Raw genomic sequence first — 12605 nt, forward strand, 5'->3', positions numbered from 1 at the left:
ACCTGCGCAAACATTGCAAAAACTCGTCAAAAGATTACCAAAAATATGCGCTGCAGTGATCAAAACAAAGGGTGGTCATATTCAGGAAAATCGACTGTGACATTTTAACATTTTCATTGCTAATTAGTCCGACATTTCTCACAAATTGGTTACAAATCAGTCACCAAATATTAATACTACGTAGAATGTACAAAACTAACTTGAAAAAAATTATTTTTATATGAAAAATATAGCTAAAAATTCAGAAAATGAGATTTTTTTCATGTGTCCGGAAACTTTTGGCCTGTACTGTATATATATATATTATCATTATCCTTACGGAATCTAGCTCTATCCATGAGACAATTCTTCTCTAAGTATGGGTCTCCAGTGAATCCTATAAATACCAAGCAAAATATGAAGTCAGCATTTCCATTAAAAATAAATTTATTTATTCATATATTTATAATACTAACGTGGCATATTTAGAGTCGGCAGGGCGTTAACTTTTAGATTTGTCTTTGAATTTGTTGACAAATATTCCACTTTGCAAATATTTGTGAAATGCGCGTCACAAATATGTCGATTTTTGCCACAAACCAAAGGGGTTACCTCATCCATTAAAGGATTGTTTGTCCTCTGCACCCAAACTGAAAACATCTAGAACATTTTCATAGTATTTTCATCATATTCATATTCATTATACAAACATAATACATCATTATATACATACTTGATCATTAGATGCTGGAAAGACATGCATCTTTTTATTATTTCTGGTGTTAACATAATTTGGTACGTTACACTTTACCATTTTAGCTTAATAATAAGTAAAAAAAATAATTACCAAAACAAGGTAACCACAACGCTTAACAGATAAACAAATATAATCGAACTACAAGAAGCTATCACAACTTAGACATAAAATGGCGATCAAATGTATGATTTTCTGATGGGTTTTTCCCACAAGGAACGCCGATTAGTAGTGCAGCCATGCTCATTTATATATGAGTGCAGCCATCTATTTTTCTTTCCGATGTATCAAATTGTAAATAGTGGCGCCGTTCTTCAATCAATTCGAATACTAAGCCATTTCAAAACACGGTTCTCTACATTTGTTCGGAGATTACCAGCCATGCTAGTAATATAAAGTTATATGTAAGTACTCTAATACTAGTGCGAAGGTTGAAATTGTTTTGCGTTGAGTTAAGTGTCGCAAGTTTCACAATATTAGGTTCAGCTTCACTCAAAGAGCATCTCATATCATGCTCAATGTTCATACGATTCCTTACTTTTGTTTTTAATATAAGAAAAGCTGAGAAACCAGTTTCACATCTGTAAGTTGTAGCAAATGCAATCAAGATCTTTAAAGCTCTGTCAGCTATGATGGTATATTCTGCAGCTGCTTTTCGCCAAAATGTGCAGAGTTTATCATTTTGAAAATCAACTTTCAATAAGTTATTTTCACGCAGCCCGAGACACATGCTGGCACATCTTCCTCCTTGAATATATCTACGCAAGTAGAAAATGGTCTTAAAATCCAGGAGTAGCACTCACGAATGTCCATGTCGGGAAAATATTGCTGCAGTGAGTTTATAACAGCAGTTAAGTGTTAAACCACAGAATTTTCAAATGTGATTTTGTCTCGTTTATTATTTAGTAATTGTTCACTTAGTTGTGTAAACATTGACACATCACCAGCTTGAACTCTGCGTTGGTAAAATTCCAATTTGCGTAAAAAGCTTGCGATTTTATCCTGCAGCATAAAATTATTTGTTTCATTTCCTTGCAGTGAAATATTCAGATTATTAATTTCAGTAAAAAAATCAGCAAGGTACGCTATTTTTAGAACAAATATATGGTGTTTAATTTTTGCATAATATTCTTTGCCTGTTTGTGTTCTCTGGTTTTCAAAAAACAATCCAATTTCTTCTCGTAATTCATAGACTCTACTTAGAACTTTGTCTCTTGATAACCAACGTATCTCTGTATGGTACAAAAGTGCATTAAATGTAACACCAACTTCATCGCACAAAACTTTAAATAATCTTCAGTTAGTAGCGCTGTCTCGAATATGATTAACAATTTTTACTATATCACTCAACGTGTTTAGCAAATCTGGTGGGAGTGTTTTTACAGCCAAAGCGTAACGTTGTATCAATGATAGTGGAAAACTTGAGGAGCAACTTGTTTCACAAGTGACTGAAAACCAGAACGGATGCCCATCATGGAACCGTCTGTATAAATACCAACCAGCTTTAACCAGTCCAGGACATTTTCCTCAATAAACTCTTTTAGCGTTTGAAATACGTCTTCGCCACGAGTAGTAGTGGGCAAAGACTTGCAGAACAAATATTCCTCCTTTACATCATCATTTTTATGTATCATGCGAACATTAATAATTGTGAACACGAAGCAACATCTGTGGACTCGTCCAACTTCAGTGCAAACATAGGACTTTCCTTTATTTCAGCAATAACGGTTGCTAAAATATCGGCACTTATTTCACATATGCGTCTTTGAATGGTATTGTTTGAGAGTGATATTTGTTTAATCTTAGCTGCATGTTGCTCACCTATAACAAGTGTTGCCGCATCTAATAGCAAGGTTTGATGAGGTCCTCTCCTTTAGTGTGTGGTTTTTTATTACGTGCGGTGCGATAAGCAATTTTGTATGAAACTTGAAGGCATGATTAGGGCTTACAATACCGGGTTTCCGTAATCCCGAATACCGGGATCCCGGACGATTTTTGTCCGGTATTCAATACCGGTATTGATGCAAATAATACCGGTATTACGGTATTACCAGTATTCTATCAAAAATTCAACTTACGCAAAACACATATCAAGTTTTAGTTTCCAAACTATGTATTGTGTATTGCCGACTCAGCTTGACTCAGCTGAGGCAAGATAAAGCGATTGTTTATATATTATGTGTGGCAGCCAGCTAATAAAAGGGTTCATTTACAAAAGTTATTATGCGTTCAGTGCCTCGTTCCTATATCGAATTCGCTATCAATTATTTTCAAACATAATATGTAATCGATGAGATATAATTCTTTATTTATTATATATAAACCATTTTACATAAGTAAGAACGGCAGTTGTTTAAATTGCGTGTCGCTGACAACATATTGAGAATTTGCGAAGTGTATTGTTATGGCCCAACGCTTAATTAGTTAATATTAATAACTAATATAGTAGAAACACACCACATAATGAATCATATTCTCAATTGTATTGCATTCAATATAAAAATAGTCAACATTGTAATAAGCTTTTATCGATGAATTGCACACATCGCAGTAATTCCCGAGAAATCCGAACGGGTAATAACTTGACTTGCACTCACACATATAAAGAAATTCTATTGATCATATTCAAAATCAAGTGAATTCCCTTAAACTAAATAAAATGTTATATAAAGGCAAAATGTAACTTTAAGTAGGCAGTTGTGTAAATTTCGTGTAGATAACATTAACATCTCAAAGTTGCGGGAAAATAAATGTTTATATGAAGAACAGTGTGTTTAATATTGTGTGAATATTGTGTTTAATTTGAACTTATGATATTTATAAGTGAGTATCTAAATCAAAGTTAATTAAGTTAGTGTGTAATTAAAAAATATTAAAATAAATACTTCACCCGTGTGTGTGAACAAAAAATAAAAGATGAAATTACTTTTTTTTTGAAAAAACAGGAATAAAAAGAACGAACCTACAAAATATGTATAATTAACTTCCCGTAGGGTAAGTTATAGTAATCGCAAAAAAATCGAAAATGAAAATTTTTATATATCTTTACGTTTCAGAGGTTTCTGAACATTTTGGCATACCTTAGAAAAAATGGATGTATGTATGTGTGTGTGTGTGTGTGTGTATGTGTGTGTGTGTATGTATGTATGTGTGTATGTATGTGCGGATACAAATTTTCGTCGACGATTTCGGGAACACGGATCAACCGATTTGAATAATTCAAAAAACATTCGATCCGTATTGATAAGGAGACGTGCTGATTAGTTTTTGGCAAAGGCAGGTCAAGCCGTTCCGAAGATACGGGGCAAAAAGTTCCGAAAACGGTAACTCAGTTTTTAAGAGAACGGAGCGTCCGATTTGAATAATTCAAAAAACATTTTATTTGTATTGACAAGATGAAGAATCGATACAACTTTCATGAAGGTAGGTCCAGCGGTTTCGGAGATATAGAGAAAAAAGTAAAAAAATGAGCCATTTGGCGGTCAAAAATGATCATTAGACATATGCACATCAAATTATCAGATATTTTATAGAGATTTTAACAATAAGTATACATTTTGTTAACATTCCTATGGGTTCCGTACCAATGCTTATGCGTTAGACAGCGACGCGGCGCTTACGCGCTTTATATTTTGTCCCTATGTAGTTAAAGCAGTACGATTGCTTTGAAAAAAGAGTTTAGATCTTCCACAATATGTCAAAATAAAGAAAAAAAAAATTTTTTTTTTTAAATTTTTTTTTTCAAAAAAAACTAATTTTTTGTCCAATTTATAGTTTCTCAAAAATCTTAATTTTCCAAAGTAATTTTTTTTCAAAAATGTTAATCGTTTTTAAAAAAAATAATAATTTTTGGTACGGGAAGTTCCAGCAATTTGCCTTAAGGCACGATGCCCTAATTGCCTTAAGACAGAATTCCACTTACAGCTAGTTTCTTAATTACAATTGTACCAACAAGTGTAGAATCGGAAAGAGCTTTTTCGGCGGCTGGTTATATTTGTAATAAAATTCGGTCCTCGCTTGATGATCAAACAATTGATTGTTTATGTTTCTTAAGAGCATATTTTATTAAGCAAAACGTTAGCCATGAATTATAATTTATTTTCTTAAATATATTATTAAATAATGAATTCTTATTATAAATGTAGAATGTAAAATGTAACATAGAAAAATATATATTTTTTACTGACACGTTATTTGTTTCTATCTACTTCTACTCCTTATGTAATAAATAAATAATATGTACTCATTTCAGGCCAATATTTGTTAGATTTCATATATTATTTGTTAATATGTCAATGTAACAACTGAAGTAAGTAAAAATATAACTATTTAATTTTTCATCGACAATACCGGTATTAAAACCGGGATCCCGGAATTTCATTTTTCAAATACCGGTAGTATTCAGATTTTTGTACGGTATTGGAAGCCCTAGGCATGATTCATTTGCTTTCTGTATGTTGCCTGTAGAATCCATGCGCGAAAACTTCAGAATCTTCTCCTTTTTCTTAAAAAAATCTATATTTTTATCTGCAAACTGCTTGTGAACTGTAGCAAAATGTTCTTTTAATTTGTTCGGTTTTATGCTTTCTGAATTATGCACTTTATTACATAAAACACACTGAGGCTTTTCTATATTTTTGTCTGAGATGCTAGTGAAACCCCATTGTAGAAATGCTTCTTTATAAGTGCGCTTTTTGCCAGATGGAGTAGAAGCCATGTCAAAAACACTTGTAGGTACCTAAAACAAAAGTTAACTAATAACATACCTACGAAAACGAGTCACTCGTGACAATATAAACGTGACGATATTAACAAATACTACTTACCTTTGAATTTAAACAATACAATTTTCTGCAATGCGCGGCGGAATGTAATATTGTTACAATACAAGTGATAAGTGAATAGGTATTCGATCATGGGTCTAAGTTAAGTTATATACCCTAACCTTAATCACTTGGATGTTTTCTATTGGCCATTGTACCATTGGTTACCATTCTCATGGTGGTCATTTGCAGGGCCGCTACAGTCTTTTCAATCATACTGAAATATTAGGGTCCTACGGCAAGTCGTTTAATTTAAAAAAATCGTCGAAAAGTTTGCAAAAATTAGTGTAATTTTTTTGGCGTTTGTCAAAATTATAACTTTCCTCGAAGCTTGCTCAAAAACGCCTGAACCAATGTCAAAAATTTAAAAGCCAATCAAAGTATTTTAATGTGGATTATCTTTTCTTAGTTTTGTGCAGCAATCGGCCGAGCTATTTCTTTGTAATTTGGATAAAATTGTTAAACTTTTCGTCCATATTTAAGCTCATACCACCGAATCGATTTTAAAAAATCAAAAACTTTTTAAAAGATATTATTTGGGAATGATACGGATTAGTTTTAGTTGGTGCTACATTTAGTTTTAGGTGAAAATCTATCGAACCGTTTTCTTGTAATTAATTGTTGCAGAAAAATTGAAACCGAATTTTATGGAACTTTTTTTGGCGATATATATCATGGTCTTATAGAACTTACTGAAATAATACTGCCTTACGACAAGTAGTTTAATTTTAAAAATTCATCAAAGGTTTTTTTGACGTTTGTTAAAATTAAAATTAGACGATTTACTTTTTTATTTATTAAATGACATTTATACAATTATAAATCTATATATTATATACAATAAATACAAATTTTTTTAACTAAAATATGATATGTCATCCAGATCGACGTTTGGTTGGTCAGCATCACTGGTATTAGTATCAATAGAGTGGCTTTCACTATTGCTTGTGGAAGTAGCATATAAAGATTTCTTCATTTTACAAAATTCATCTTTAGATGGTTCGTAACCAACGCAGTTATGGTTGATTCGCTGACTACTTAACAATAGCCCGTTAAGTGTATTAGTTACCAATTTGTTGCGTGTTTGGCATTTTATTAATCCAATCTTGCTAAATATTCGCTTACATTCGGCATTAGCATGAGGTAATGACATAACATTTAAGAAAAATTTAGCTAAGTTTTCAAAACTCCAAACCTCTTCCTTATCTTTGTAAATTAAAATTTTGTGCCAAAAATGATCTTCTGGATCATCAAGACTAATGTCATCCGGCAATTCAAAATTCTGGAATTTTCGCCATTCATTATCAATAATTTGACTTTGGCTTGGGTTTAATAATCGGGGCAGTTTACTCAACAATGGAAGCAAACTTGGCGTAGTGATTACTGTTTTACCATTCATTGCCTCCGCAGGATCCATTACTGATAAATTTTTCAATATAGTATCATTGAAATCGAATCGTTTTTTTTATTTCTTCACATCTTCGAATTATAAACTTCCTGAATTTTGCAAGAAAATGTAATTTTTCTTGTAAACGAGGATGTTTTGAAAAGTCTGCTTGATTAAAATATTTAAAAACTTCTACTCCAACATAAATATTTTGAATATTCTTAAATTTAGTCTGATCCGATGGTTCAATATTATATATGGGTGTTTTATTTACGTAGTCATCATCCATATATGTTTTTAATAAATCCTATAAAATAAAATAAAATATGTCATACTAATTTTCTTATGAACTGACATAATAATAGGGTTTTCGGACTGGAATAACTTGTTTAAATTCGTGAAGTTAGGTAAAATCCACAATAAAAAATGATAGTAGAGCTTTATTATGGGATTTCGCAAGTATTGAAGTATTCTTGCAACTTCATATTCATTTTCATCTGTTCCACCACTATCATCTTTTTTTCTTTTACTCATCTTCCTGTATTCCTCTTCATAATTTAATTGATTGAAATATAAAATTAATGCCTTCCACTCGTTCTACCACTGCTCGAAGTGATAACTAGCGGGTCTGAGCAGGTTGTAAAATTTTATGCTGTTTCAAATCCAAAATCGATTGAATTCTTTTGTATGCATATTGGCGTTTTGAGCTCACTGAAAAATGATTATGAACCAGCTGTGGTAATTTCTCACATTCTGGGGGTAATTCAGTAATGAGTGACACAGGCATTTCATTATGTAAATTCTAGGACATCTCTGCTCAAATCGTTCTTACTGAGTTTTTATCCCCCATCATAGTATCACACCCATCTGATCCAAGCCCAATGATATTTGTGAGTGGAACTGAGTATTTTTCAAAAGATTTCTCAACGCAGTTAAAAATATGTTTTGCTGATGCTTCAGATGATTTATCTTCTTCATTAAAAATCTGATACAACACCCAAAAGCGACTGGTGATTTTGCCTGGCTCAGCATCATAAAATCTAACAACAATGCATAAATTTTGTGTCCTAGAAATGTCAGTTGACTCGTCATTTAGAACACTAAATAATACATTTTTTAACTTTATAGATAAATCTTCTTTTTCAGTTGCTCCAATTACGTTTGACACTACAGCAGCAGACTTTCATGATTTTAACCTCAAATCCTGGGCGATTTTTGAATCTGGAAAGCAATCTTTTAAAAGAGGTGTCAGGTGGTCCATTAACCGAAAAGGAAGATTGTGCTCAGCTAGAAATTCACAAAGTTTTATTTCTGCACGTGTTGCCTTGTTATCAAATGATGTTTCCACTTTTTTTTGAGTAAATGATTGAATTGATTTTTGATTCGAAGCCGAAGTGATTGATGACAAATGACTTTTAGATTTGTCATGATTTTTAATTACCGTGAGCTCAGCAGTAAACGATGTATTACATAATCTGCATCTAGCTTTAAACTTGTTTGATACATCTGGCATTAACCACGTGTTGAACTTTGTATCATTCATCCATTCTCTCAAAAATTTTTGCTTTCTACGTGCATAAAGTTTCGGCTTTTTAGCCTGTAGTCTTCTTGTATCTTCATCAGAACTTATGTTCCTCATCTTGTTCGAAATCGAATAAATAAAATACTTTTAAAAATACAAGCAGAAACTACTAGCTATACCAATTGATTTGTAAATAATTACCTGATTTAGCACAAAAAATATTTTTCAGCGGATTATAATTTCAGTTGTAAATTACTGCAGCGCACAACAAATATAAATATCACAGAGCTCCAAACGATAAATGGCTTTCGAATCCAAACAACAAAAGTGTACATACAACAAAGATCACGTTACTGAGAGTGTAGGTACCATAGATAATGTAAAAAAGGTACATAGATATGCTTATTTATCTATGGTTGCAATTTCCACAACTAAATTTCGATACGGTGTTACGAACATATGCTTTATAAATATAATTAACATCCATTGCCTACAAGAGAGGGCAGCATAATACATAAAAAATATGATCGGTAAATTATCTTCATTTTACTGAATTATCGTGGAATGATGAGTTATCGTGAGGGTCGTATGTTCTAAATTATATGTTTTGTACGATACGTATGTGATAAATGCTAATTCTGCCGGCTGTTGACCACTAGTTTGCGCACGACTCCACTGTGGTGTCGCCGGACGGCATAGTGGTAGTAGTGTTGTTGCGTAGATGGGACCTATGCTCGAGTCGAAGGTACATTTGGGAAATTATACACGACAATACGAACAATCTATTACTTCGAAGGACTAGATATAATTTATTATTAAAATGGCTATATCAGCCTGATATAAAATAACTTAATTGAAAAATAAGTAAATATTTAGTATTTATTTGTAAGATGTTAATGGTTCAAGATATACGTGCAGAAGGATTGAGTTTTTTGCAACTAGCTAGTGCCTAGGGTATAATTATTTTATTACTCTAGGTCAGTGGTCGGGGAACTTTTGGAACCATTACCCCAAAATGTTTTTGTGCAACCTCTCATTACCGCACAAAAAATAACTAAAAGAGCCTATAATTGGAATCTGTTTGCAGCATATTTCTGTATAACCATCTTAACCCGCAGATTAACGGTTTGCTACATTGTTTGTTACTTCTAAACTTTGAAAAAGGCTGAGACAAAAGGTTTGAAGGAAACAATATAAGGAAACAAGTGAAAACTATATGTTTTATGAATAAATATATTTTTCATGATAATCCTCCTAATACATAAATAAACTAGTAGTGTATGGCATCATGCCTTAAGGTAAATTGCTGGAACTTTCCGCACCGTGACGAAATGTTCGAGGAATTTTAAATGTTTTCAATTAGATTATTATAAATACTGTAACATTGTATAATATTCATAAGATATATATAAGCTGAATTGCTTAGTTAAAATTATTTATTTGAAGTATATAAGTAAGTTTTAGAACTTTAGCCAGAATTAAAATAAAATCTGAATTATTTTCGATATACAAAGAAACATTTTTCGAAAAAAAAATTGAAATATTTTTCTTTTCCAAAAGCAATTGTTTTGTCAACACAAACAGCAAGTTTTTTTAATCATTTAAATCGGATGCTTAGGTTTCTCAAAAACAGCCATTTTTTGCACATTTAGCTCTGTATCTTCGACATGGCTGGACGTGTCTTTGCCAAAACCTAAGCACTACTTCTTCCAATCATTACAAATTGAATGTTTTTTGGATCACTCAAATGGGATACTCCGTTCTCTCAAAAACTTGATTTCTATTTTCTGCACTCTTTACTCCGTATCTCCGTAACGGCTGGACCTGCCTTTGCCAAATACTAATCAGCATATCTCCGCATCAATAGGAACCGAATGTTGAATAAACCATTCAAATCGGTTAATCCGTGCGCCCAAAAACATGAGCGAAAAAATGCGGACACACAAAACACACACGCACATCCATTTTTTCTGAGGTATGTTGTATGAGGCTGGGTTATTTTCCCTTACAAAAACTGAAAAACCATTAATATGACCCAGCATAGCTGGAGCTTTATCCAAAGACACCAAATTGCAGTTTTCCCATTTTAATCTTTGCGCTTTGAGCTATTCGTTTACTTTATTATAAATATTTATTCCAAGACATCTGAACTCGAGAAGAAAACAAAACAGCAATTCATTTTCAAAATTATCTACACCTTTATAGCAAACATATACCAGTTGTGAATTACTACTGAAATCCGTTGTCTCAAGCTGAATAGCAACATATTTAGTTTGTTTTAGTGCAAAAACTTCACATTTTTGCTAATGCAGAGATTCTTTTCGGTAGTAGGTTTTACTGATGCTATGATTTAGAACAAGCAAGATATTTAACTTGTTTTAGAGCAAAAACAACTTATTCCTTCACATTTTCTGCTAATCCAGAAATTCTCTCCGATAGTAGGTTTTACTGAAGCTGCTTTAGTGCTTCGCAAATACATACATTTTACCCCCAAAAATTCCACTTTTACCCCATTTGGGGTAATTTACTCCGGTTCCCCGACTACAGGTCTTGAGTCTAGACCAGTGATTCCCAACCTTTTTTGTGCTACGCACCACCTTAACGTTTCTAAAATCGTTATGCCCTCGGATTTTTCTAGATATTTAATGCGATAATTGAGCTTGATGTTTGCTACAGAATGATTTTATATTGGGTTTTAGTTAGCTAAGCTTTAATCTCAAATCTCCACGTTCTGTTATATCAAGTCTATTTCTTTTTTTTATCAATAAATCATTCACAGCACTAAATCCACATTCTACTAAATATGAAGTTGGAAACGGCAGGAAAAGCTTTCTTGTGCACTTGGTTATTTTTGGATATTTGGCTTCAATTTCTTGACAAAGCCATAGCATTGCCCCTTTCCTATTAAATAAAGTGTTTGCTGACTCATTATTTTGAAATTCAGCAAGTTCTTCCTGATACTGCATATCTGAAATATCAGTCAAATCCACTATTACTGGCTGCAACATCCATGCTGGGAAATCAATTTGTTTCAAATCAGAAAATCTCTCCTTCATGTCGACAGATACTTTATCCAGATGATTTGTCATTACAAGTAAAGCATTACTAGTTGCTTTACATTTTTGAAGCCAATGAAACTGCTCGAAATTTCTGTTGCCAACTTGTTTTATATACAATTCAATATTTGTAATGAAACCAAATATCTTCGCTTTCGCATCGACAAGTGTTTTATTTGGTCCTTGGAGTTGTTTATTTAATATATTCAATTTTTCAAATATATCTGTTAAATAACCTACAAACGCTTTACCATCGATAGTTAATAAAATCTTCATTTCAGGTTTGTCATTTAAAAATTCACTTAAAACATCGAAGAGTTGCATGAATCTGTTTAAGCAATTTCCTTTGGAAAGCCATCTTACTTCAGTATGAAGTAAAAGTCTAACATAGCTTTCATTTTGCTCTTCACAAAACAGCCTAAAAAGACGCTCAGATTTGGCACTGGCTTTAATAGCATTAATGCATTTTATAACTGCATGTAATACATTTTATAACTGCATGTAATACATTTTATAACTGCATGTAATACCTTATTTAGAACAGGAGAGATATTTTTTGCAACTAAGTGTATCTTATGATTTACACAATGCACAATAACTATTTCAGGATTTATATCTTTAATCAATTTCAAGCAGCCATTTTTCTTGGCCATCATGTTAGGAGCACCATCTACAGCACAAATGTTATATATTTCATAGATATGTTCTTCAATTCTAAATAGTTTTTTAACTTATTATATATGTCTTGGGATTTAGTAGTGCCTTCCAGTCTTTCCTCAGAAAATTGCCCTGCATCAATTAATTGTACATATGCCAGCAATACAGCCTCACTGTCTCTCAAGGTCGATCCATCCATTTGTATTGAAAAATATCTGGTTTTTAACTTATCAATTCATTGGTTATCAATATCGTCACTCATTTCGTCTATCCTTCTGCAAACAGTATTATTACTGAGTGGCATGGCTTTCACTTCTGTGTCATCTTTTTCTAAAACTGTTTTAAGAAATGCTGAAATTGATGGTTTTATCAAATTTTCTTCTATAGTGTGGTTTTTTCCACTTTTGCAAATTAATAATGAAATTTG

General features: G+C 32.3%; 2 protein-coding genes across 2 annotated transcripts; both read right to left on the minus strand.

The window, feature by feature from the left end:
• Window positions 1-1088: 1088 nt before the first annotated feature.
• Window positions 1089-1463, minus strand: LOC113380564 (protein ZBED8-like). The gene has a single exon (XM_026619748.1). It carries the CDS (start codon window positions 1461-1463, stop codon window positions 1089-1091), a length of 375 nt encoding a protein of 124 aa, XP_026475533.1.
• A 9701-nt stretch (window positions 1464-11164) lies between these two features.
• On the minus strand, window positions 11165-12377 carry LOC113380565 (protein ZBED8-like). Its single transcript, XM_026619749.1, has 3 exons — window positions 12284-12377; window positions 12030-12191; window positions 11165-11967 (listed from the first exon to the last, which is right to left on the minus strand). The coding sequence occupies exons 1-3, from the start codon at window positions 12375-12377 to the stop codon at window positions 11165-11167; spliced, it is 1059 nt and encodes a 352-aa protein (XP_026475534.1).
• Window positions 12378-12605: the final 228 nt, after the last annotated feature.

This window comes from Ctenocephalides felis, unplaced genomic scaffold (genome assembly GCF_003426905.1).
Source record: "Ctenocephalides felis isolate EL2017-DRISC unplaced genomic scaffold, ASM342690v1 CF-g0.4_SCAFFOLD_02217, whole genome shotgun sequence".
Lineage (NCBI taxonomy): Eukaryota > Metazoa > Arthropoda > Insecta > Siphonaptera > Pulicidae > Ctenocephalides > Ctenocephalides felis.